This window comes from Oculina patagonica, chromosome 10 (genome assembly GCF_052425735.1).
Source record: "Oculina patagonica isolate OP01 chromosome 10, crgOcupat, whole genome shotgun sequence".
Taxonomy (NCBI): Eukaryota; Metazoa; Cnidaria; class Anthozoa; order Scleractinia; family Oculinidae; genus Oculina; species Oculina patagonica.
The window spans coordinates 21,738,692-21,766,123 of NC_135767.1; the positions used below are offsets into that span (position 1 = coordinate 21,738,692).

General features: G+C 39.3%; 2 protein-coding genes and 1 pseudogene across 3 annotated transcripts; 2 read left to right on the top strand and 1 right to left on the bottom strand.

The window, feature by feature from the left end:
- The first annotated feature begins 3,282 nt into the window (after positions 1-3,282).
- On the top strand, positions 3,283-7,857 carry LOC144628790 (uncharacterized; annotated as a pseudogene).
- A 5,268-nt stretch (positions 7,858-13,125) lies between these two features.
- On the top strand, positions 13,126-21,081 carry LOC144628894 (uncharacterized). 2 transcript variants are annotated; one of them, XM_078487007.1, is made up of 5 exons: positions 13,126-13,182; positions 13,452-13,642; positions 16,147-16,225; positions 17,153-17,380; positions 18,763-21,081. In XM_078487007.1, exons 2-5 carry the CDS (start codon positions 13,493-13,495, stop codon positions 19,752-19,754), a joined length of 1,449 nt encoding a protein of 482 aa, XP_078343133.1. In that variant the 5' UTR covers positions 13,126-13,182; positions 13,452-13,492; the 3' UTR covers positions 19,755-21,081. The 2 variants fall into 2 exon arrangements, with proteins under 2 accessions (XP_078343133.1, XP_078343132.1); XM_078487006.1 differs by lacking the exon at positions 13,126-13,182 and adding an exon at positions 13,292-13,339.
- Positions 21,082-21,953: 872 nt separating this feature from the next.
- LOC144628921 (uncharacterized) lies at positions 21,954-27,216 on the bottom strand. Its single transcript, XM_078487047.1, has 4 exons — positions 27,173-27,216; positions 25,694-25,792; positions 22,956-23,157; positions 21,954-22,100 (listed from the first exon to the last, which is right to left on the bottom strand). The coding sequence occupies exons 2-4, from the start codon at positions 25,766-25,768 to the stop codon at positions 22,075-22,077; spliced, it is 303 nt and encodes a 100-aa protein (XP_078343173.1). The 5' UTR covers positions 25,769-25,792; positions 27,173-27,216; the 3' UTR covers positions 21,954-22,074.
- Between the last annotated feature and the right edge of the window lie 216 nt (positions 27,217-27,432).

The window sequence follows — 27,432 nt, forward strand, 5'->3', positions numbered from 1 at the left end:
GTAATTTCATGCGCTTTGGCTCGTTTCTTTTGTTATAATTTGTCACCATCTCTTTAAAAAACTTGCGTTTGGGTAGAAAATTCGCATAACAACGTCACCAATGCCTGCTACATGCATAACAACTGCTGTTTAATTAGAGAATTTGAGAGAGCAAGGAACTACAAACAGTCTACAAACTGAATGATATCCGTACGCCAGGTACATAACAAAGAACAAGAATAACTTTATGATAACTAATTTATAATATTTTACTCTGAAAGACTTCGATTGGATTAGCAATAGACCACTACAGTTAAAAAACGAATAACACTTTATTGCATATATTTTTACTATGAATATTTGTAGCTGTAATTTCAGCATGTTTGGTATTTTACAAGAAAGAAAACTTCCTTTATTTTACCACATATAATCTCAGTCACTGTTTTACGCGCGTGAATCGTCACTGCGGCTAAAAATGCGAAATACCGTTTCTACTTTTGGGAATAATTTAATTTGTGGTGCATTTTTTGTCGCTCTTGGACTGATCCTGTAAATGCAAGAATTTGAAGAGGAAATTCTTATTTTCCCCGAGACCACTAACGTCTGCTGGATATTTGATGAACAGCTGCTACGCGCAGTGGACATTATGAGAGTAAGAAGGCTGCGAACTTTGATCGCCAGTTGCATAACGCAAAGAAAAGAGCTTTTAATGCAAAACAAATGCTTCAACAGGCAAAGGGCTTGGTTTTCGGAGTTAAAGTAAATAAGCATTAAAAAATTTATTCCAATCAATGGATAGGCACACAAACACAGAAGAAAATAGAATGACACCCTGTTATATACTTTAAAGTTTTAAAAAGGAAAAATTTACAGAGGTTGGGAATGAGAATCCTGAACATGTACAAGAACAACTCCCCTCAATTTAGGGCTTCCTACAAGTGTTGTTTGTTTTTTAACTGCAGTGGCCCGGTCTTTTGCGAATCCAATTCAATCGAAGTATTTCAAATTAAGGTTTTTATCATCAATATGCGTTGCTGCAGTTTCAGTGTCTTTTTTTGTTTTGCCGCATATTGTCAATGTCACCTTTTTACGCGCTTATGGAAACCATTACCGTTGCGAAACACGCAAAATTCCATGCACTGTAGTCCGTTTCTACTGTTCGGAATAATTTGTCGGGCACCATGTCTCTTCTTTCAGGTTTAACTCGCTAATGCTTGCGTTTAGAGAGAAGATTCTAATTTCACCATCACCAATGTCTACATGGTTGGGTTTTGAGAGAGCAAGGCACTACAATTGCGTACCGAAAATGAATAACTGAATGAAAAATGGTTTTTGAAGCACGTAAAAAATCTAAATGACACTTTTGTTGTTTATATTTCATTATGAATATTTGTGGCTGCAATTGCAACATGAAAGTTTGGTTTCTTACAAAATTAAAGATAAAATCTTTAAGGTCGGCCGGCACACACTGGGGGACTAGTCGCAGGGACTTGCTTCGGGGACCAGTCCCCTAGTGTGTACTCATATTTTGCATCGAAATTCTAGTCACAGGGACCATATTTTTGGTCCCTGCGACTAGTCCCACGAATTAAGCTGGTTTGATTTCTTGGAATAGTCGCAGGGACCAATAGTCCCACAAATCGGCCAATCCCTTCACCAGTACACACTAAGGGATAAGTCCCTGCGACTAGTCCCCTAGTGTGTGCATAGCTTTATTTTTCTACTGCATAGAGGCTCGGTCACCGTTTTACGCTGCCAAAAATACAAAGTTCCATGTACTTTTAAGTGTAAAAGACAAAAGAAACAAGTCCGTTTCTACTACCGTATTCTTACTAATTTTCGCGTGTATTTATTTTGGCGATTCTTGCGTTTTGGAAAAAACCGCGAAAATATATACTCGTAAAAAAGAGTGCGCGAAAATTAAGCATGCGTAATTTAATACCATATTACAAAGGAAACATACATGAATTATACAAGTTGCGAGTCAATGGCTTTCTGGTACTTACTCTGCATTAAAATTGTCATTTTTTGTTCTTCAATTTGTTTCTTTCTGGTCTTGTTTTTGAACACATACTTCCTCTGATTGGGTGTACAGTAAATATATTTGATACATGCAACTTGACAAGCGCTTTTAATTTATTAACTGAACCTTCAGATAAGGGTTTAGGAGCTAAAACCTTTGACAAAATAGCGAAATTAAATACACTTCGTTCACTTTTTGCGTGGAATCGCGAAAATTAATACTCGCGAAATACAGCTACCGAATTTTCGCGAAATTAGAACGCCTGAAAATGCCTGCTAGATCATGATATGATGAAATGTAAACAGCCCGGACTTTTGACATTTGTAAGCCGGTTGCACAATGCTAAGAAATGAAATAACTGCATAAATAGGCCATTTTCAAAAATCCCATGATACTCTTTGTTGTCCCTCCAAATTTTTGCACACCGTGAGCATTGTTTTCTTTTTCTCTTGGGACGGCAGGATAAATTGAAAACAATGCTTATGCAAAATTTTGGAGGGACAACAAAGAGTATTAAGGTATTTTTAAAAATGGCCTATTCGAGTTGCGGGGCTTTGCAATCCAAATTTTTGCTTGCCGTCATTCTGAATTTGATCTGGCTACAGTACTTTCTATAATAATTACCGCAAACGCACAATTTCCACATGCAAGAGGCTTGGCTTTTGGCAAGAAGTAAAAGGAAACGAAAAAGGGGTGAAATGCGGTAGTTATCATCAAAATGTGCATCAAAAATTAAGATGAGAGCACAGGTAGCCAAAGCTTAAGATACGACTGATAATAAATAAAATGATCTAAAAATATCAATTGTTTTGTGAAAATTAGCATAATATATGCTACTTCTAAAATTGCTCTCAACTATCAAAGTGTCGAACACTTGAGCCGTCAGAATGCCGACCCGTGTTGATGAAATGAGCTGTAATTCTCAAAGTTTACCATTTTGCACCCAAAACGCCTCAAGTTCAAAGGCTTCGATAGTCACCCTAAAAATACATGCTGAAAAAGTACCCAATGTTACATCTTTTCCCCGGTAAAATGACAATATTCCAGTGGTAAACCTCTACGAACCATCCGCGGCCCGAGCTCTTCTGCATTTAATCATATGCAATTTGGAACCAAACCACAAAAGCCACTTTCTAAACAATTGATATTTTTAGATCATTTTATTTATTATCAGTCGTATCATAAGCTTTGGCTACCTGTGATGAGAGATAAATTAAACATCCTGTGATCTTTCCAGGTACTGTAAAAAAAACTTTAGCTTTGCATAAAAGACAGCTGCAATGGAACAGAAAGACACAACGGTGAACAGAGAATTCGCGAGTGAATTTCAAGCAGATGACAATTACAGTCATGGACCACTGCAGTCTCCAACACTTGGACATGTACAGTGGAATTCATCTACCATTGAAAACCAAACAGCACATGAACAAGTGAGATATCTCTTTTGTTATAGACAAATTTGAACGTAAATATATGTGGAGTTTGGAGGCGCCTTGGCCTTAAGGTCTCCGCACACGTGGGGACATATCGCAGCGACATGACCCCTCGTGTGTGCTGATAATTTTTGGCGCGTGCAACTAGGCCTTTCTCGATTATGCTAGTAAAACTGGCATTTAATGCTACTAGAAATTCTCGCATAAAGCCAAAAAAATGCTAAAATAATGCCTGATTTCTTTAAAAAATGCCACTTGAATTCCAAAGAATGCTTTGTTTTATTTCAAACAAAACGTACGAACTCTTACATTATATGCTCATATCAACAACAGGTCAGATACTTAATAATTGTTTGTTTATAAAAATAAAAAATAGAAAAAAAAAATTTCAATTTTTTTTAAAAAAAAAATTAAAAAGACACACGCAAGTAACACAACACAAGTACACAAGTAACACAACGCACAAACAGTCGAAACAGACAGAAAACAATCAAATTAAGTAATCAAAATTGTGAAACTTTAGGATTATTTATCCTTCTAAGTTCTGAGTGCTGAAATCTGGATCACAGTCATGAAAAATGACAGAAAATGCTAGCAATTCTTTTTCAAGAAAAAACGAAAAAAAATGCTCGTTTTCCCAAAAAATGCCGAAAAAAATGCTAGCATAATCGAGAAAGGCCTAAGTGCAACACGAATTTTTGCAACGTTTTGTCCCTGCAACATGTTGCACGCAGTCCGACGAATTGAAATCCGTGCAACATGTCGCAGGGACAAAACTGTCGCAAAATCAAAATCGTCCCTCCTTCATGTCCCCTCAGTGTGAACAACATATGATTTTTTTAGCTGCTACATGTTGCTGCAACATGTCCCTACGTGCACGGAGACCTTTACGGTTAGTGCGCCGGACTCCGGGTCGAGCGGTCCGGGTTCGAGCCCTGGCCGGGGTCATTGTGATGTGTTCTTGGGCAAGGCACTTAACTCTCATAGTGCCTTCCTCCACCCAGGTGTTTAAATGGGTACCGGCGACATAATGCTGGGGGGGGGGGGGAGTACCCGGCGATGGACTAGCATCCCATTCAAGGGGGAATAGAAATACTCCTGGCCGCTTTTTGACCCAACCGAAAGTGAAATTTGACTCAGTCTTTTAAACGAGGGAAAGAGAATCGAACACGCTTTCGAATTAATTATTTATTTGTCGATGTTCATATCACTATTCCATGTAGATTCACTCAAGCAACCTTTTGTAAAAAAAAATCTGTCATGTAATATATCAAACACGAGAGACAGTGTTTCATCGGGAAATCCGAACACCGAGAAGAAAGTTGAAAATATGACGCACAGCGAAGAATTTTTGACGAAATTCGAGGTGTTTGGATAGCCGATGAAACACTGTCTCAAGTGTTTGATATATCTTCTCAATCGAAACGAAAACTACGGAGTAAACGAAGTAAATCGTAAAAATCTATGCTAATTATGGCCGGGTATCCAAACCACCGTCATGGTTATGATTTTCTTTCTCAACTTGATGAATTATTAATGAGTTTGAGAAGAGAATTTCTTAGGACATCAAGACAATACTCTCTAGTCGACGATTGTCTTTATTCTCATTATTTGCCTGCTTGGCAATGTATTGATAGTTATGTAGAGATTGTGATCACATTGAACTTTTTTTCTTTCAGAACGACATTGATGAGAATGCAAATGTAAAGAGAAAAAGAACTCCGCTAGAATGGCTTAAAAAGTATTTCCTAGAAGGTAACTAAGTTTGCAAATCAATCATAGTCATCCCGAATTCTCAAGTCCTATGCTAACATCTAATTTTTATTGCGAGGCATTTATTCGGAGTTTACGAAATCGAGAGCCCTGCATGGGTCGCACTCGTTTGCTGAAGAGAAGGGTAGAACAAAGATTAAAACAAACTGTTTGGGGTAAATGGCTACGAAAGTGATGTTTTTATTTGAAAACAATGATAAAAGCCAATAATTAACATTTCTTCAGAAAAGATGGAGACAAAAATTCCGCCACGTTTAGAAAACGCAAGGACAGTCCATCATTAAAATCATAAACAGCTCGTGGAACATGAGCAATCAGGATGGTATTCTTCATAAGACCCCACATAATGTCCCATAAACTCACATGTATGCATGTGCCCATTCTGACACCCCGAAACTTTGGAGAACACCCTGTGCTGTCTCGCTAAGGCTCGCTAGCAATCATCATAATTTTATGGAAATAAATTATCATAATTGTCTATAACTTTTCAGGCCAGGCTTTAACAGCCACTCAGACCCAGGCCCTTGAGAAGCTCGGCCCGAATGCTCCATGGCACGAGAGACTTATCGTAAAATACCGCCGTCTGATGGGCGTGGCCATTCCTTGTATCTTCTTTCAAGTGATTTGGTGGAGTTGTGCTATCAAATACGACTTCTGGCGTCTGTTTCCTGACAAATATTTTATGTCCATTACAATGGTTTTTGGCTCTATTATCGCAGGTAAAAAAATTTTTGTTTAACAGCCGTCACCAATGGATATTTAATTTGAAAAAATAAATGATTTTATGCAGCTTGTTACGTAATTCTTTCTCAGCTTCCGGTTAGGGAGTTCCGGTCATCCGGGATATAATGTTATGGGTTCTCAGGTGACGAAAGCCTGGTTGCATTCCTCTTTCGCTCAATGCTCTCAACAAGTGAAGGAAATTTGTCCCTTTCCTCCATTCCCCACTTTCTGTTGTTGTTGCATTTGGCTGGCGTGTTCGCCCTCACCTTTTCTGGGACAATACTATTAGGTTTTTGTATTTTAGCTTTCTACCCATGATATAAAAATAAACGGCCACACCTGCGGCCAAAATATCACAAATGGCAGTGCTGTGCTTTATTGTCCCAGCAAACAGAGCTCCGCCAAAGCATTACATACATGTGTGGTAATTAACCTAGGAGCAACAGGATACATCAATAAACATTTACTGAAAGTGTTAAAACAGTGGTTAAAGGAAGGAAGGATTTAAATTACATAACACAGCTTACCGCCATTTCAGAGAATAATTTTTGAAGCCAGATTGGACAAAAACGAGAGGTCGAAAAGAATTGAGGACGAGGCCGTGGGCCGAGTTGACTTGCTTCCACAAGATTGAGCAGGATTGTTTTATTATTCAACAAATTGTCAATGAAAAGTATTTTGCGTCTAAAAATACTGGTTATGCAGCGCTTCTGCGAAACATTGAACGAAACCTGGCAACCTACGAAAATTTGCACGGTCGAGCCTGGAGACTGGGACTCACTCACGTGCTAGTGTTAAGTGGCTCTTGCGTCAGTTCTTGTTTGGTGTAGGGTTTTTTAAGATCCCTGTCTTTTATGGTTCCTGTAGCCTTCCTGCCGCTTAGAGATTCGGCCGCTCCCATTTCAGGGATTAAGTAGTTGTTTAGTTTTCCATTTAGAAGACATGTTAAAAAATCTGACATCACATATTTTTCTTTACAGGAATGACCAGCGAAGGTGGAGCATCGGTGGCTTTTCCCATCATGACACTCGTGTTCAACATAGCACCAGGCGTTGCACGTGACTTCTCACTGATGATTCAGTCCTGCGGTATGACGGCAGCGGCTTTCACCATCTTGTGGATGCGCGTGCAGGTTGAAATGCATTCCATAATATTCTGCTCGCTTGGTGGAATCGTTGGCATGGTAATTGGTTTGGAGTTTATTGACCCTAACCTCACCCCACCCCAGAAGAAAATGGGTTTTGTCTGCGTGTGGTTTTCATTCGCTTTTGCCCTGTTCCTGCTAAACCGTTACCACAAGCGAAAGACATACAACACCATCCCAGACTTCAAGCTGTGGAAGATGCTTGTCCTTCTACTGACTGGGTTCATGGGAGGAATTTTTTCTGCCATCTCGGGGAGTGGCGTGGACATCTGCAGCTTCAGTATCCTCACGCTTCTCTTCCGCATCACGGAGAAGACAGCCACGCCCACTTCCGTCGTCCTAATGGCGGGAAACACCATGGTTGGATTTTACTGGCGGGAGGTCATGCACCAGGCAGTCAGCACCGAAGCTTATCATTACCTAGCTGTCTGTGTCCCGATTGTCGTGTTGGGTGCTCCGCTTGGTTCTGTCATAGGAACCCACTTTCATCGCCAAATTCTGGCTAGTTTTGTTTACATCACAGATACCGTGGCTCTCATCAGTGCGTATGTGATCGTACCGCTCACCCCAGCTTTGATTGGAGTGTCCGTAGGCATCATAGTGTTCGGATTTACCTTCTTTGGCCTAATAACGTACGCTGGACAGAGGATCATGGCGGGAATTGAAGAGGAAAAGGAGAAATTGGTAGATGTGCAGGTCACTTCTGTTAAAGATTCGGAAACAAGGATCTAAACCACAAGCATATGGAAGCTAGTCAGCAACTCTTAACGCTGACATTATAAACGCTATTAGACACGCTTGGTTACGCTTTTAGAAGCTTAAAAAGAGTAAAGATCGATTAAGTTTCTTGTTAGTGGTACAATGGTACAGCAGGGTCTATAGCATCATATGGCTCCTAAAACACCACCGTACTGAATTGAGTATATTTACTTTTTAGTTAATTTCCTCAGAATTGATATCTCGAAATTAGGCAAGTAAGTTCTCAGTGGTCTGCACTACCTTCGCGGGATCTTCTGAGACAAGCATTTCTCAAAGGTCTTGAAAGGCGGATTTCGGGTGGGAAGGGGGACGACGGGCCGAGGTCACCTCTTTTGTCTGGGAAATTTAAAAATCTGTCATTCTAAATCTTAAATATTTCGTCACTAATGTTCCTAGAATGCAGGAGGGGGGGAATTTCTGGATCTGCCCCTGTCTCAAATTTACTAATCGGAGTTTACTGCATTTTACATTTAGAACTTGTGGTGTGGTCTTGTTGCCCAATTTGTAAAAAACTAAAATTACAAAACGTTGGGTACTAACACTACTTGAGTATTATAGATCAAATTGTACTGTCGATAGCTGACCTTCGTTATTTGTGTTATTCAATACTGATCACGTGATACTATTTTCGTTGCTCACGTGACCACTTTTTCGAGCCCCGAGTTGCACGGCGGCGACTCGTAGCTAGCAACACATGGTCAGTATTTTTTTTTCGAATTTTGATTGGTTCACTGTATTGTTTTTACCCTTTGTGATTGGCCAAAGTGATTGCTAGGGTTTTGTTTTTATGACAAACAATCGAAAATCGCTCTATTTTGTAATATTTGTTTCGTCTGTTTGAGTGGCATGCCTAAACTAGCTATCGAAGCTACGTGCTTGGCCACTATGATCACATATTTACATTTTTTTTACATATGTTAAGAGGGGGAATTGAAGTAAAGGAAAACGGGGAAATCGGTGTGAGGGGGAAGCAAAATAAAGAAGGGGGCAAGCGACCAAGGACTAAGGGCACCGAGGACAGTTAAATAATCTCGCAAGATCAAGCTGCATTTTTGTATCTTGGTCAACCAAAGTAAAAGTTGCGAGGCGAATAATTCATTTCGCAGGAGGGTGATACACTTGGCATTTTCGTCCGACGTTTGTCGTAACAAAATTTGTGATGAAACGCTTACAGCAATGAAGTTATTCAAAGGATCGATAAAGCTATTCACGGCTAAATCGCTTTCCAGTGGATAGCGTAGTTTGCTTTCTAAATAATTATCCACCGGTCCCTTTCTCCTCCTGTAGTTTTGGTTTTGATTTTTGTTTGTTTGTTTGTTTGTTTGTTTTATGCAAAATATCACAGGCTTTGCGGTTCTTTGTATTAAGATAGAGTTGTAGTTTTTTTTTACATTTTCATACATTGTATTTTTGTGGTTTCATTATGGGAAATTTTTGGCCTCTTACTGATATTGAATATTTCGCTTCTTTCAAGGGCTTATTTTGATTGTTTCGTTTAAAAAGGGGCAAACAAGCTAATAAAATGTTTACAGAAAACGCTTACGTTTTCGACTATGTACGTTATTTTCAAGGCGAAGTTTTCTTTTCAGTCTATTTCGATCAGTGTTGTCGTTACTTTTGATCTACGCAAGACAATGTGTAACCATGTTGAACTGCAGACAGGATCAGTGCAGTTCAATTTATCGTGTCCAAATCCGATCTCATTGGATGTAGTCGACTATACATACATACATACATACATACAATTTAATTGCGCTCCCTAAAAAGGGCTTTTCAGCAGCAATGTAAAAAAAAAAAAAAAAAATACAAGTAAACGAAAGTTAATTACAAACTATTTACAATAAAAATTCATAATTAGAAATTTAAAAAAAAAATAAATAAAAATATGTACAATAGTTCTAAGTTAATTTAAAAGTAATTTAGACTAATAATGGTTACAGGACTAAGTTGAGTTAGAAACCCATACGGGTTGAAACTTTTAACTCCCTACGATTTGTATTGTACAAAGCGTTTGCATATTCATTTCTATTAAGAAAAATCACGAGAGAAAATTTACCAAACAAAATTGCAATGTTTGGCTTAAATTCACAGCGGGCGCTAGCTTGATACTCTTAATAAATTTCTTTAGTTTCATGTACGAAATTTGCGGCGCTTAGGTTGGAATTAAAGTAACTCACCGCAAAACCAAAAATGTTGTTGCGTGTATCATTACGTGTATAAAACATTCGCGTACAAACTCTTCGTGTTTCCAAATATGTACTTGGCAAACGTGAATATTCAAACGCTGTGTTACTCACGTTTCACCCCTTATGAGTTTCCACTCGGGTCTGTAATTATACGAGTACTTAACAAAATCAGACGACGGCGAAGCGGGAGTCTAATTTATGTATCAGTCAATTCCAAGACCGCCCGATCCCCCCCGGGCATACCCCGGGCATTTGACTCGAGGTTAGCTCCGTATAGCCGGGAATTTGACGCAAAACTTCGCCCGCCCGGTGGGGCATTTGACCATCGATGAAACAAGGGTCAGCAGTCACATATATGCTAAAGCATCTCGACATCCGTTCATTCACTGCGACTACGAATGTTCACGGTACTCGTGCTATTCCATGATTCCACCTCTGTTTTTGTTACCGTATCCTTTTACCTTAATCGAAAAACATTTAACTGTGAATTTGTTGTCAGAAGACAATTCTTCACGTTTTTAATATCTATAAGGTATTTTCAAGAAACCCCTCGCAGATAACGTATTAGCAGAGCTAGAAAGAGCGATTTTAAGCTACACGGAGCGAAAAGTAAACATCGATGTTTTTGTCGTCTTGTTGTATTTTTTCATTTTGTCTTAAAATCCGTAAAGTGTGGGAAATTTGACGCTCTGTGAAGCCCTGACTGGTGGGGCATTTGACCGTCGAAACTGCCAACATAGCGGGGAATTTGACCAAAATTTTTCGAAAAAGTCAAATGCCCGGGTGTTTGCCCGGGGGGGGGGGGGGGGGGGCATGGGCGGTTTTGGAATTGACTGATACATTATTTAACCATGAGTATCATCCGCAGACAGAATTGGGCGACACAAAGTACTGTATACCAGTAAATCACAACTATAAATATTAACCATAACCAAAAAAAAAACATACCAGATGATTCCGGATTTTTTACCGAGATCCACGAGAAACAAAAAAATACAGCGGGCGCACTGGGCCACCCAACGAGAACATTTTATTATAGGTCTCATAGGTATAAGAACACCGCTTTTATGTTATTCGTGTCCTTTTTGTGCGAATTAAAGCCTTAGTTTTAAACGCTAAGGAAAGTGTATCTTTTCGGATACGCTAGCTTGGCATTCAAACTTCAGAAAATTTTAGGGAACGAAATATTATTAACCGAATTTACGAGCCACTGTTGCCTTCTCGAAAATCGTAGCTGGCGTTTTTTCATACCCAAAACGACATTTTTCTCTCTCCGAATACAACAAGCATTATTTTCCCAATGTCATGAAAGTTTGAGCTGAAGAAATCTCCAGTTTTTCATCACACTTTAACCCGAAAATTGTAGGCGATTATAGGTCTTCAGAACAGATATTCACCGAAACGGTCCGACACAGTCGATTGGGTGCTCCTAAATGACGCGTACAGTCCAATTACAAGCATGACGCGTTAACTGTCTATTTGGGCTAAATTCGAGCTGCTGATGGCCAATCAGATTCTAGAGATTTGTTATAGTTTTGATTACCTACATAATCGAAGACAAACAAACACTTAGTATGAAGAACATTGACGAAATAAACTTATATTGGATTGTGTCGCCACATCCGTCCGCTTGTCTACGGATGTCACGGTCGCACTACAAATTGTATTTTTTTTTATAAAAGCAACCGCCCACATATTCAGTCCTTGCGTGGGTTTACTATCTTATTATTCCTTGTTAAAGGGACTACGTCACGGGGATTTCGAAGATTTTTGGCCCAAACTGTTCTGAAATAAGTGGTAGACAAATGTACCCATGAAAAACATTGTCGTTGAAAAAAACCGAGAGATTCACCCTAGTACTCTTATTTAATTCTTAAAATGAGTTTCCTTCGCTGTCGCTATTTCAATAAAAGTTTTGTCGTTCCTCGCCATTTATTTCTTTCATGTCGCTTTTTAAACGCCGTGTCGCTTGTCGGAATTTACCATAACAGGGCCTCTTTATTATCCTATTATTCCCTGTTAAGCCGTCAGTCGCTGTTGCTGGAAGAACACTCGAAAAGTTTGATAGTTTTAGCTGGCTTCGGTTCATAATTGAAAATCTGTTCTCTTGTTGTTGCGATTTATCTTTAATTTCGTGTGGCTGATGGCGCGTGATGTATTAAGCCAATAAACTATAACACACAAATGTATGGGTCCATTGTTTGATAAGGATGTTTGTACAAAACATGGTCATAGCGACAACTACCAAATTATCACTTTTCCAAGGAGATTTCAAGTACAAAGGAGTTACTAGCGTACAATTAAAAGGGAACAGGTCAAGACTCTGGCAATTATAGCCCGGGTGACGTCATCGTGCAAATAACCTATTGTTTATGCAACATTTCCAGACAATTAGTGGTTTTGAAACTTACGACAAATCTGACCTGCTGAATCTAAGGGCAGCAATGCTGAAACTATACAGTTTCACTCCTCGTGGCAGCTGCATTCTTAAAAGATGTTAGACCTGTATAACGCAGTTGCAATTTGAATGTGAATCAATAAATTTTACTTTAACAAAAAGCTAAAGCCTGGTTTTCACTAGCGACGCAAGCACAAGCGCAATCACGCAAAAAGGACAAATTTTGACCCTTGTGCTTGAGCTTGCCGCAGGCACTAGCACGAGCATCAAAATACAGTGCACTTGTGCTTTTGCTAGCGTTGAAGCCGTTTTCACGGTGAAATAAGACCTGTTATCCTTGCGCTTGTGCTTGCGTCGCAAGTGAAAACCAGGCTTAAAAGAACGGTTAACGCTTTTTCAAGACTGCAAGTTGAAAGCGCTGATTGTCGCGCGTTTAGGAGCACATCAGTGCAATATCTTCAAGTCGATATTTTTTTTATTCCTGGTCATGCAAAGGTCTTCATGACAGTGCGTTAATTTATTACAGGAAAAAATAGATTTCGGAATATTAAGACTTAACCAATGGCAACGCACACAGATATCGACCAATATCGCACATTTCGGTCATTTACTGACAATTAATGTCAGTCTATGTCAATTTGTCTACAAATAGAATCATGATGAAAATTAATTCTTTTATCTGCCATAACACGTTAAATAAAGAAATACATCACTCTAGCAATTCATACCTGAACTGCCACGTTGCTAGCCGGACAAAGTTTGAGGTATGTGACACTTTTAATCCAAATGAATTTGTCAGGAATACACAATTTGTTATTTAATTTGTATTGACACTGTACTTTTACATAACTTGACATGTTAAATGTCTGCAGGAAATTATTTTATTTATTAGCAGTTCAAAGAACATTCTGTTATTGATGGGTAGCGCGTGCTAGCTCCCTTGAGCATTTTCCCGTTTAATTTCGTACGCGCGGTCCAGTTTCTTGGTCGCACCCGCTTGGAGATGTAAGTTCATGTCTTGTAATCTTTCTAGGTGCCGTTAATAGCTTTTTATCTGAAGAAAAGAGAGCTGCGATGGATCGTAAGGACAGCACAGTGAACGGAGAAGTCGCAATTGATTTTCCTGGAGATGGAAACTACAATCAAAGACCGCCGCATTCTCCAACACTCGGCCATGTGCAATGGAATTCATTTACTTATGAAAATCAAACACCACACGAGCAAGTGAGATATTACTTTCTTATTTTTTATTTTATTTTACTTTATTCAATCTTTTCATAATAAAGAATCTTATCTGTTAGAATAAAGACTAAATTTTAATGGCACGACGTTGTTCAAAGATTTCCGGGGATGGACCAAATCCCTGAGATCTTACGCCAAGAATGCCAGGTCCTAATTTTTCCAATTTTCTTTTTCGTCTCGGTAATGTGTTTTCTCGGCATTTTTCTTCGGAGCCCAGAGATGTTACGTATCTTTCGAATTTAGTTTCAATCGACAAATTCGAATAATAATTTTTGCTTTTTAACAAGCATTTACAAAATTTTTAGTTACCTTGAAAGGAACTCTTTTATAGATTTTAAATTACCGAAAACCCTGATGGTATATTCTCGAAATAAGTTTTATTTATACAACCGCCCGTTTTCTTTGGACAATCTTAGACGTTTTTGTTTTCTTTATGCATTAAGCCATACACTTTTTTTTTGGCCCTAAGTTTCGTGTCCCTCGTACTTTGCAACGCCGTCTGATATTGAAAATTGCATTGTATCTTAAAATACTTAAGAAATTGTGCTGTATTGTGATTTTTCCGGTTTTCTTGCCCTGTCGCGAAGCGATACATAACATGACATTTGCAATACGCACGCGATTTATAAACAATTTCTGATTTTTCAACCAAGTCATTGTCAAGTCTTTTTCTCCCATCTTGAAGTCGAGCAGCCATTTCTGTTGTCAAAATTTTGTTTAGTTTAGTACAGGCGAATACTCAGACCGTTAACGTAGTGCTATATGTATATTGAGCTTGTGGTTCAGGAAATTAATAATGAAGCCGTAACCACTTGAGATATGTTTGTTCTAGAGTGGTCTCACTCCAGCCAGCAAACTGACACATTGAAACATTATTTTGACTATTGGCAAAAGAATTGTTTAAAAACCACAAAGAAAAAAGAAAAAGAAATATAAATCCGCAGAAACTTTCAGTTTTTTTAAAATAGGTCTTTGTCGCAAAAGAAAAGATATTTTGCATGATAATAACGGGAGCTGAATCATTTGACGTCATCAATGTAATGACGCGCTTACATTAAATAATTGTTAATATAAATGGCGCATTTTTTATTACTATTGAAAGCCAATATTACTGTTCCTTTTATTTTCCGTGCTGATTATTCCCGCAGCGTGACTTAAAAATATTGAGCCTTCTTACAAGGCATAATGAATAACATGCAATGTGTCTGGACAGCTCTGTGGATCAGAAGTGTTTTATTGTGAGAGAACTTTTCTTTCTCCTAAATGTGACTTCTTGGATGATTTTGTTGTAATAAAGTTAAATCGGAAATGCAGCTAAAAAGATATGGGTTTCCAAGTAAAGGGCTTCTTAAAATCGCGTTTCCATGCATGGGCACACATGCATGAACATGACTTACCTATACATCTTTGACCAACGCCAACTAGCGCCCGCTTAATTGAGAGTAAACGATCTAGTGACGCTCATTCAGCCTGTCCTGCAAGGAGTGATTAATTTCACTTAAATTATCCGAGCACTTCATTGCCTCGAATCCACCTAACGAATGCTACAGGGTTATTGCTAAGCCACAGACAAAAACGAAAATATGTTGAGGCGATTCTTATCGTGATTATGTCGCTGTATGTTGGTTACTTTATTTTTGATTTTTATTCAATCGTGGCTTCGCGTCGTTTGGGTCTGCTGCCAATACTAAACTAATCAAGCATAGTAAAGATGTAGACCATTAGATCGAGCTGAAACTCTCAGTGGATACTTATGATGGCTCGTTTCCGAGTGTATATACATGAGTAGTAAACACTTAAGTTTTACCGGGAATCAATCTAAAATCTGTTAGAGGAAAAACGAAGTTTCAAAACTTTGACAAGCAGTAAACTGAATGAAGTCCGTTTTGCCGGATGAGAGCTTTCCGTACACGAGCGGAATTTTATCCATATATATTTATTTTTATTGTATCCGTTAGAATACACAAATATCTTGACTTGTATTTTTAGCATGGGGAGTAAACACAAGTATGCTGACTCATAATCCTTTGCCGTGATGACGCAATCAACATTAAATAAATTCAGTATCTAACAGCAATATCAACCTTTTTTTCTGAAATGCCGTGACAGTGGACTTGCCATCGCGTGCGACTAGCTTGCCTGGGGGCTAGGCTATAAGAATCCCATTAATCAAATATATTCAATTTATCTTAAATTTAGAACACAGACCAACTGGTAGTGGTAAATTGGTTTCAAACAAGCCAAAAAATAAACAAGAAAATCAGCCCAATTAAAGTTTTCTGTTCCAATGTTATAAAGTATGATTTTTCCTAATTTACTGCCATACAGTTCTCAGTTAATGTTAGTCTTATAATTTGTTGGTATCTCAAGGCAATTTCCCCAGCTGACGATTTTTTTATTATTCTCATCATCTGTCTGCTTGAAAATGTAAAAACAATTAAAAGAGAAACACGATTTTGATCACACTGAATTTTTGTTTGCTTTAGAACAACCCTGGTGTGAATGCAAAAGTAAAGAAGAGGAAACGAACCCCGATAGAATGGCTTAAGAAGTACTTTTTAGAAGGTAACAACATTTACAAATCATTTATTATTGAAAGTGAATATATAAAATGTCATATGTTTGAACTGCGGGAGGAAGATTTAACACATGATAGATTATCGCAGTTGTGTATGCAACTTAGGCAGGATTCAAACCCATCACCTCTGCGGTACCGGTGTAGCCTCCCACGCAGTCGTTCTTAGGGGCGATCGTGGGGAGGAGTGAAACACGATCGCCCCCTAAGAACGACTGCGTGGGAGGCTAGTACCGATGCAGTGCGCTTATCAACTGTGCAATCAAGCCAACTGGAAGCTGGCTTGATTAGGAATAGCAAAGAGCTCCTAGTGAATACGTTACCGAGGCTAAAAACGATTAAGGAGCTCCACAAAAAACCCACGAGAAAATTTTGAAATGCGCCAAGATTTGTTTAGGCTTCCAATAGTCTCTTTGTGTCAAGAAATTCAGCGTAAATAATTTTGAGCTCCTTGTCCTCTTTACCATGACTTTCTTTTATTATTATTCAAGAAGCTCATTGTCTCATTGGTGCTTTTTTATGGGTTTCATTTGCTACACTCTCTAATTGGGTGCAAAAAGTCGCATGACGTATTTTAGCCAATCAACAGCAAGCCGATGCATTTTCCCGCGCTTAGCATCCGTTCTAAGTTTTCAATTCGAGTTTAATTCTTATTAGTATACAGCATCATTTGAGGATGCTGTGATTGGCCACATGTGATGTGCTTTGTTTTTGGTTTTACCACGATGACGCTCTAATTATGCAACAGTAAGACCGTGCAAAATAACAGAAATTCTTAGCAAAACAGTACATTGCTTTTCACATCTGACGGACGTACACTTCGAGATACGAAAATGGATTATTATAATTTACTACATGTTAATAAATTATCGTAATTACTAAAAAATAAATTATCATAATGATCCTTTACTTTTCAGGTCAGGCTTTAAACAACACTCAGACCAAAGCCCTTGAAGCGCTCGACCCGAATGCTCCATGGCATGAAAGGGTCATGGTTAAGCACCGCCGTCTGGTGGGCGTGGCCATTCCATTTGTTTTCTATCAAGTGCTATGGTGGAGTTGCGCAATCAAGTATGACTTCTGGCAGCATTTTCCTGACAGATACTTCATCTCCATAACGATGATTTTTGGATCTATGATTGCAGGTAGGAAAAGTGCTATTAAAGGGATTATGGCACGGATTTTACCAGATTTTTGAACAGCCAAAATTTATATTTCTGTCGCATGAAACCTAGAAATAATAGTCCATTTTTATTAAAAATTGCTATATTAGAGCATTGAAACTATTAACTAGCATTATTGGCTGCGGATGGCGCGGATGGAAACGGATTGCAATTTGAAAACGTTAGGCAAACGTTTTCAAATTGTTTCCGCGCGTCTTCAAAAAATCGATATTTTTAGCCGTAGATTGATTTCTATCCACAAATGAAGCTTATATATTTCTTTAGATGTTCAAAGATATTGTTTTTTGGGGGGTTAGGTTGCCTTCTACTAATTTCAGAGCAGTTTAGACCAAAAAACTGCGAAATCTCCGTGACATAATCCCTATAAAGGGACACTGTCACTGGGATTTTAATGATTTCCGGTAAAAAGTACTAAAATTGGCGAATAGCTTTTCTCGTACATGACATGCACCTAGTAAATCAAGATGGAGATATAAAGCAAATTGCTGTTGAAGGATGAAGGGAGCGAAGATAATAGTTTTATAATAGGCGTTTTTCCAGTCCACAAGGACAAAACTTGAAAAAATCAGCCTGAATTTTTCAAGTTGAGATATAAAGTTCCTGATAGCATCACAATAATATCACTTATTTATCGCTTCAGGACACTTGCATGATGATTTTTAACAAAATTAGACCACTATTTGTAGTTTCCATATGTCTTTAGGCTCTTGAGTTTTTGAAGTGAAACTGATGACAGTGTCCCTTTAACCGCGATCAGGGTCCGTGTTAACAATGCGTGTTGTAAAATTTGTTAATTATTCATCAGAGTTATGTCCATGCAATCAATAAATAGTTTTGAAATCACATGTATTCCTCTGTAAAAGTAGAGTCTGCGTTGACACAAGTGTTCCACTTTTCCAGAGCTTATCCCGGTTTCTCTAGCATTAAGTGACTAGGAGTATTTCTACTACCCCCTAGTGCATGCAGGGTAACCCCCGGCATTTTAAAATTCGCCGGTATCCATTTATACACCTGGATGGAGAGAGGCACTATGAGAGTAAAGTGTGGTACCCAAGAACACAACAAAGTGACCCCAGCCGGTGCTCGAACCCGGACAGCTCTATCCGGAGTCCAGCTCACTAACCGTTAGGCCACCGTGCCTCCCGCATCGCAGGGCTACCCCCGGTATTAATTTGCCGGTCCCATTTATACACCTGGGTGAAAAGAGTCACTAAAAGAGTAAAGTGTCTTGCCTAAAAGCACAACACAGTGAGCCCAGCCAGAGCTCGAACCTTAAACCTGGAACAAGAAAGAATTCTATGGGACTAGGCTGGATCTGACCTTATCCAAATCTTTCTTCATAGGAATGACCAGTGAAGGTGGAGGCGCGGTTGCTTTTCCCGTCATGACTCTTGCTTTCGGTATAGCTCCAGCAGTGGCACGTGACTTCTCACTGATGATCCAGTCCTGCGGTATGACGGCAGCGGCTTTCACCATCTTCTGGATGCGGGTGCAGCTTGAATGGCATTCCATAATATTCTGTTCGCTTGGAGCAATCGTTGGCATGGCCATTGGTCTGGAGTTCATTGATCCTAACCTTACCCCACCCCAGAAGAAAATTGGTTTTGTCTGCGTCTGGTTCTCCTTCGCCTTTGCTCTATTCCTGTTGAACCTTTACCACAAGCGAAAGACATTCAAGACCATCCCAGACTTCAAGCCATGGAAGCTGATCGTCCTGCTACTGACTGGTTTCATTGGTGGAATCTTCTCAGCCGTCGCCGGAAGTGGCGTGGACATCTGCAGCTTCAGTATCCTTACGCTTCTCTTCCGTGTCAGCGAAAAAACCGCCACGCCCACCTCCGTTGTCCTAATGGCGGGAAACACCGTTGTTGGTTTTTACTGGCGCCAAGTGATCCAGCAGGCAGTCAGCGCTGATGCTTATTATTACCTGGCAGTTTGCGTCCCGATTGTTGTGTTAGGCGCCCCTCTTGGGTCTGTCGTTGGAAGTCACTTCCATCGCCAAGTTCTCGCAGGTCTTATCTATGTCTTGGATACAGTCGCTCTTATCAGCGCCTACGCAATCGTTCCGCTGACCAAAGCATTGATAGGCGCGTCTGTTGGTATCATGGCGTTCGGGTTTGTCTTCTTCGGTGTCATCACGTACGCCGGACGAAAGATCATGGAGGGAATTCAAGAGGAAAAAGAACAATTGCCACAAACGCAGATCAATGGAGAGGCAAAAGGAAAAGAAAGCCAAGAGCAAAATCATAAGACCGACGAAGAGGCTCGCGATCTCGATCTAGGAAAACTCAACGTTGGATTTTCTTCTACGAACGATGTTTCTAGCCAACTGTAGAGATGGAAGAGAAGAAGAACAGTAAATTATTGACACGATTTTGAAGGCCTTAAATTAAATAACAAACAGCTGCAAGCAAGGCTGATCATACTACGTGAAAATAGGCTTTGCGAGACAACACCACGACTGGAACCGATACAGCAGGATTGCAGCTGTTTGTTATTTCATTTTATTGCTGATCAGATCTCTCAGTAGATCCTACGAATAGCAGCATTATCGTTCGCGGTCCCTTGCAGTTTTAGTCTTACCTAAATTAAAGCCTTTATTTAACCCTTTCAGTTAACTGAAAGTCTGAAACACAGACTTATTTATGCCCAATTTTTATGTGTTGTTTTCCATTTTATATCCACCTTTTAAATACAACCATTTAGATTTAATCAAACAATTCAAGGGAGATGGGGAATTTAATCATTATTTTATAACAAGGCATTTTATAACAATATAGGAAAAAAGGATAAACTATACGCGATCAAGAGCTCTGCATGGCGTCGCACTCGTTTGCTGAGGGCTACTTATTGAAATACAGAGACTTTGGTTGGAGTAAATTTGGCCACCTAAGGTGACGAAGTTTATTTCAAGATCTGCCGATATACACTGGACAAATATCTACTCAGCAAAGGTGGGGGGGAGACCACCACCTACTTAAAATGTAAATAAAACACTAAAGCACAAAATATATAGGTAAACTACGGCAGTAATCCACTGGCAGGGGGAAGGGAAGGAGGTGGAAAATTAAAAAAATTCACTGACAGCGACGCGATGTGACAAGTGAGATGGTGCGCATCTAAAAGGGGCGAGTGTAATGTAGAGTACACTTAAGAACTGTGACGTCCCGATGTCGGTTAATCGTGATTGGTTGGAAGCTCAATAGTCTTTATACGTCAAACGCCTTAGCCTGGGGGCGACTGCCTTCAAGGATGCCTTGTCATAAAATTCCATTATAATCTTGTCATAATGGTTTCTTACAATAATCGGCGTATTATTTTTATGTGGTTTTGCCTAGAATTAATAATTTTAGAATAAACGTGTATGCATATAATCAAATTGCAAATAGCTACACCTCGCCTGTGGAGGAAAGAACCTCTCTGTAGCTCTCAATGTCGATCTAGCGATAGTTAAATAAATCGCGGAAGAACAGGCAAAGTTTAAATACAGCGGCTTGAGCGAGGACTGTGTCACTAATCAAAGGCGAGGGTTTACCTTTTCCCCTGTACATTTTAATACTGACATGTTATTTATCTTTCGACCAAAAAGCTGGTATTGTTTACAATCTTCAATTTATTTAGCCTTTCGTTATTATCAATAAAACTTTCAGTTCAATCTGTAATCCAATGCTTGCTTGTTTGTTTGGTTGGTTTTTTGAACGGTTCTGTTTGTTTGAGTTGATCGTGTACTTGCTCGATTCTTGTAACATCCCACCTATAAGGTAAAGTCTGTGTCCGAACCAAGTGGCCCATACAACCGCAGCTTATCCCGGTTTCCGTACGTAGCATTAAGCGACTAGGAGTATTGCTACTCCCCCCTGGGTGGGATGCTAATACATCGCAGGGTTACCCCCAGCAGTAAATTCGCCGGTACCCATTCATACACCTGGGTGGGGAGAGGCACTGTGAGAGTACAGTGTCTTGCCTAAGAGCACATCGCAGCGCCCCGACCAGGGCTCGAACATTCCGCCTATAGTCACCGTAAAATGGTAAAATGATCAACTAAGGGTTCATCCTGAAACACCTGTACTTAGTCATCTGGGCAGACAAAGTAAAATCTACAACCGTACTTGTAAACTTCCGTCGCACCGAGTTTGCCCGTCTCGCCCCCTCCCCCCCCCCCCCCGACTCACTGTCTCTGGGGTTCTGTGAATGCCGTAGGGGTTAGGGGAAAGTAGGTAAAGATATTGAGCCCGCTATTTTTATTACAGGCGTTGCTAAGCAACGAAATGGATGCTTGTGGTGCCGTGCGGGGGAAACAAGTTTCAAAGATCAGTCACGAGTGTCCTCGCTTTGTTTTGATTGGACGGTAATTTTAGAAACCTTTTGAAAGACCCTAAAAGAATAACCTGGCTTCTTCGCCAACGTTTTTGGCTGCTTCTTTCTTTTCTGACGTGAAGTCAACGTATCGCGTTTGACTATTTATTTTTCTCAAAAGTTCATGGAATATTTTAAAGGGATGAGAAATAAATTAATCTTAACACACTGGTCCCGTTTGGAATACCCTTTATTATTTTAAATTTATGTTTGTATAACGTTTCGTCACATGTGCAGTTTACATTCAGCTACAAGGCGTTCCCCGTGCACTTGCACCTCAGTTTATCATTCGTGCTTTTCTAGACTGGGGAACACCCAACAAACCCTGCAAGGCAAAATTTAAAAAAAAAACATTTTTTAGTGACTATTTACTTAAAGAGATTTTAACCAAGCTTTTAAAGATGTGTGTCCGTTCCACTGACCATCCATTGGAATGTACAAATAACCTCTTAAAACAGTGAAGGAACATTTCAATAACACACCAAATACAAAAGAAGGTACGGATGGACAAAAACAACGGAGATTGAAACGGATTTCGATATGGGTTTTTTAAATGTTGTTGGGCTGAACAGTTTTCAAAGTTAATTTGTTTTGCTTGTTACTTTAAAATATAACGCCCGGGACACATTTGGTTGCAATGAAGCTATGTTTCTGTCATTCTGTCATTCCCTTGCTAATCGAGATGGGCATATAACCGGAGGGGCATATAAACGGGGCGGGGGGAGGGCGTAATAGGAATGGTACGTAGACCGCTATAAGAAGTACCCCATGACCGTTTCCTTGGACCGGTTAGAACGACCGGTTAACTCAGTTGGTAGAGCGCTGGACTACTGGAGGTCTCGAGTTCGAGTCCCAGACTTGACTAACACTCAGGGTCTTAAAATAACTGAGAAAAATATGCTGCCTGCAAATGGTTAGATATTCTAGTCTTCTCGGATAAGGACGATAAACTGTAGGCCCCGTCTCCTGCATCTTCAGTGTTATGGTCAGCAGGGGACGTTAAAAACCCCACACACTTATCGTAAAGAGTAGAGCATTGAGATCCCGGTGTTGTGGTCTGGTCTTTGCCCGTTGTACTGTGATTACTGTGAAATGCCCGGAGATATTAGCTGTCTAAACAAAAAGGGTAAACAAAAGTGATATACGTATTGGTAAGTTATAAAAGTTTTAATGATCTTACTTGGGCATCTGCATTCTTTACCCCCTGCATCAACGACCATGTTCTCAAACATTGCTTGTGTTCCAGGACTGCAATTGTAATTCTCAAGTGGGCAAAGAGGAACACACCAGAAAGCGTCCCCACCTCCACACGTGCAGGCCGCATTGCAATCCATATAGAATCTAGCACCGGGCTGGATTGTTTGACCATCTACCACGCAAGGCTGAGGAAAGAATCGTTAATCTTACCAGTGAGGGTGGTAAAGAAGGGGCCTATAGATCACGTTTCATGAAATCGAAAATGGCCATTTCACGAAACAAATACAGGTGTTAAATTAGATGGACTTTAGAATACCGTAAAATTCCGCGAACGCTCATCGGGACGCAAAAAGGTGGCCGCGGCCGCTAAATAGGAGTGGCCGTTTAAAAGGGGTTTCATTTGATTCATTTACAGTATTATAATGACACCATTTTCGGGACTTAAATAACTGGCCGCTATATAGGGGTTTGACTGTAGGAAATTGAGCTAAAAGAACATCAAATTTCGGTAATAATAATAATAATAATTTAATAATTTATATAGCGCTTTTTACATGTGCTGATCAAAAGCGCTTGACAGTAATTTCATTAAAAACAATAAAAAGTATTCATATACATAAAACAACTAAAACCTAAAGGTAAAATACAGTAAAAATTTAAAAAGATACATTTAAATGCTGATCTAAATAAAAATGTCTTAAGTTTACTTTTAAAAACACCAAGTGTCGTAATAAGAGGGTCCTGAAGGGGGGGGGGGGGTACCAAATCCCATTTCCCAGCCCAAATTTTGCCCAAATCCCATTTCCCAGCCTATTTTTTTGTCTAAATCCCAGTCCCAGCAGTGAAATTCCCAGTGTGTGGAAAATCTGGTCTCAAGCGCATTATATCTGTGTTGTTTTTTATTGTCCTAAATGTAGTACACTTCCTTAAACTTTCCTTTCGGTGCCCTATATAGGAATTGAACCCAGGCGCAGGAAGAGCGAGTCCAGAGTAACTTGCACTGAAATCCGTCAAACCCCCCCCCCCCCCCCTTACAAAAAAGGGGGCGGGGAACCAAACCATATTCCACAGCACCTTTGGACACGCACGCGCACAGATGATAAATTCAATAATTTAGTATTTGTGGATTTTGTACCTATTCTTTTAATTACGGCTTTAGGCAAAGGTTACAATATTTTGTCTTGCAGATCGCGCGCTTTAGTCGCATAAATGAATTTTTCATTTTAGCGAACTATTTTTACCCTAACGCACACATTACATGTAAGAAACGCCACACGTCTCTGTCGTTTTCATTGGTTTGTTTTTTAAAAGCATGCACATGCAAGCTATCCTGGACTTTCTTTTCGCACCTGGGTCGCAGAAGGGATAGTTCAAGGACTGGACTACCCAAAATCATGTTCTGCTAGTTATTATCGTTTGTCTTGTAGAGAATAACAGAAATGTTTTGTAGCTTTAACTAAAGCTATCAAGTTTTTATTCCATACCCACCACTACCCTGGATGACAACAACTTGCTGTCACTTCTTTTAAATATTCCATTTGTGCCGATCCTCAGTCATAGCTGTTCCGCTGAGTAACTTCATCACTTACACCAAAATTGATCAAGACTTGATGGACACTCGTGCAGTGCGGTCGTTTGTTTTCAGCGTTTTAACTATTCAGTGCCGGACTTAAAGAACATAACATTATAGAGCGCAAAATATGCAGGTTTAGTCATGTACTGACACGCTTTCCATTCCCATTTTTTGTTTCTGAATCCCAGTCCCAGTAACCTAAATCCCATTTTCCCAGTGAAAATATAAGCAAATCCCAGTTCCCATTTTACCTCTTCAGGACCCTCTAATAATACGCAGGTCGGCCGGCAAACTGTTCCATAAAGCCGGTGCAGATGAAGTGAAGGACCTGCCGCCCAGTGTTGGGCGCATTGTCTCCCGTGGAACCTCTATAATAGGCTACTATTTGAGCGTAACGAGTATGAGCTCGTTTGCTTAACTTTCACCAAATCACTAAGATAAGATGGCGCAAGATCATAAATTGATTTAAAGGTGAGAACTAAAATCTTAAACTTGATTCGATGAGCAACGGGAAGCCAATGAAGCTCGAAGAGGGCTGGAGTTATATGTGAGTACCTTGGTATGTCCATAAATTAGTCTTGCAGCGGCATTTTGAACACGCTGCAGTTTGGAAATTTGAAGATTTGGCAGTCCATACATTAAGCTATTACAATAATCCAGTCGAGAGGTAATAAAAGCATGAACAATTGTACGTAGACTATCAACGGATAGATATTTCTTAATTCTCCTTATATTATGTAAATGAAAGAACGCACTACTGCATGCCTTGCTGATATGTGTAGACATGGACATTTTTTCATCAAACCAGACTCCCAAATTTCTAGCACAGGCGACAGACCTTATGTCATTATCACCTACGTGTAAACAGCCGTCGCAAGCTAACTTATTTATTTACATTGGAAACGCCTCTGAATTAGTTAAGACACGAAATTGTTCCCCGATAATATTTAGGAAAAGTCGCGAAGTCTGGTCTTCTCCTAATACAATGTTCTAATGTTTTCTGCTCCGACTAAGGAAAGTTTAAGAAATCGTCCGTACCGTTTCATTATTTATGATTCGTATTGCTGAGATAGCTACACATTGTAAGATACATTATACATGCATTTACCTTACTGTAATAATTATCATTTTTTATATCATTATGTTACCTGCGGATTTGGTTTGCCAAAGGCAACGGCAAGAATACAAAAGAAAACGAAAACAGCAATTCCTTTTGTGGCCATTTTGTAGCAGGGTTATCGAAGTGGCTGAAAAAAAAAAGAATAAAATAGGCTATATTTTAGTTGTTGAAGTGTCTAAAATGGATCGACACGTTTAGCTGCTAAATGCTGGTTCTCATATAATCGCCCCGATCGTTTCTATCGCCTCTGTCACTTCAAAAAGTTTTCTTGCGATCGGGACGATTATATGAGAACATTACACAGACGATCGCTTTCGTCTGCGGCGATTGGGGCGATCACGATCGCTTGGATCGCCCGTGTTCTATCCTTCTAGCTTCTCTTTCCCTTCTTCGCCATAAAACTGCAACAACTGAGAAGATAGGAGGCCACGAGTTTTGCTCTTTCATCGTAGGCTGCCATTGTGTTGGATCTAGGGTTAAAATGATTGTTTTTCGTAGGTCTTCGCTCATACCAGGAGTTCGTACCAGGCGATCGATGCAATAGAAACGATCATACGAGAACCAAACTTAAAGTGCGTAATTCTAGTGTATTCTTTTTGCTGTTTTAATTAAAATGTTCTATAAACTCCCTTATCTAAAGTATCTTTATTTTCGTGACTGTAAAAAGACAAGTCGTTTTAGTTCAATTCTCTCATGTATCACTATACAAAATTTTCGCCTCTATATAACAAGTTTGTTAAGTAATGATTTTTTGCCTTACCAAAATTGCAATCCCAAACCCCAAACAGAAAATTTTACATACTTAATTAATCAGGCTGCCACGTTGGTGCTCACTTAATAATAAAAATAAACATTTTCCTATTTCTGTGAACGCAAAACACTAGTATGCGACCATTCAAATGATAGAGAATTGCTCTAACACGAAGTTAAACACACTAAAAACAGTATTGGGAAGCAGTACTCATGTGCGACCATTTTTTATGTTAGTTTTGTTTTCTAGAAAGTTTTCAAGATTTTAAAAAAAATTAAAATGAAAGCTGTTCTTTCATGTACTGTTTGTTTTTTAATGCTTTACAAAATGAATTGAATTGGCGTAAAAGTGTTTAACTGATAACGGTTTACTAGATATAGTGAGGGTGAAGTAGAATTGTTATAAAATGAGTCTCGTCAGAAACTCATAACGGGTTTCTGGTCTCGCCATAATAGATTTTTAAATTACACCCTAATATCTTTTTTCAAATCCAAGAATTTGTTGGACAAGACGCTCACTAATCACTCCATGGTCATGCAACTTGATTTTACTTAGTCAGTTTTCCATATGCCGAATAAACGACGCAAACCGACATGAAACAGTCCCCTTTTGGCTGTATTCTATTTTGCAGGAAGATTTTCCGTGAAGCACGCCATAAATTTATCCAATATATAAAATAACAGGCCAAAAATGAAACACTGGTTTTGTAAAACATTCATAAACGAACTGAAAAAAAAATTAAAAATTAATACTCACCGCGCTGATGAAGTTAATAGCTCTGTCACCAAAGATAATCTCAGTCAGAATGATAAAAGAGAAGAGTTTTCAGCTATATTAAAGCTGTGCAAACTGAATTAAGATTGATGTCGATTGGTAAACACTTTAAAGAAAGTAGGCGCCAACAATTGACAGGAAACAATGCGTTCTTGACACCACTGAATATCTTGGGAAAATTAATTGTAATAACCATGAGATGGCGCACGATATCTTAAATAATTTGGAGTTACGAAGTGAAT

Excerpts from the sequence above, each read along its gene's own strand:
- LOC144628921 (XM_078487047.1), bottom strand. The coding sequence starts at position 25,768 with ATGGCCACAAAAGGAATTGCTGTTTTCGTTTTCTTTTGTATTCTTGCC. Across the intron at positions 23,158-25,693 it reads TTGGCAAACCAAATCCGCAG|CCTTGCGTGGTAGATGGTCA; the intron begins GTAACATAATGA and ends TTCTTTCCTCAG. Across the intron at positions 22,101-22,955 it reads TAAAGAATGCAGATGCCCAA|GGTTTGTTGGGTGTTCCCCA; the intron begins GTAAGATCATTA and ends TTTGCCTTGCAG.
- LOC144628894 (XM_078487006.1), top strand. Across the intron at positions 16,226-17,152 it reads TAAGAAGTACTTTTTAGAAG|GTCAGGCTTTAAACAACACT; the intron begins GTAACAACATTT and ends TTTACTTTTCAG. Across the intron at positions 17,381-18,762 it reads TTTTGGATCTATGATTGCAG|GAATGACCAGTGAAGGTGGA; the intron begins GTAGGAAAAGTG and ends CTTTCTTCATAG.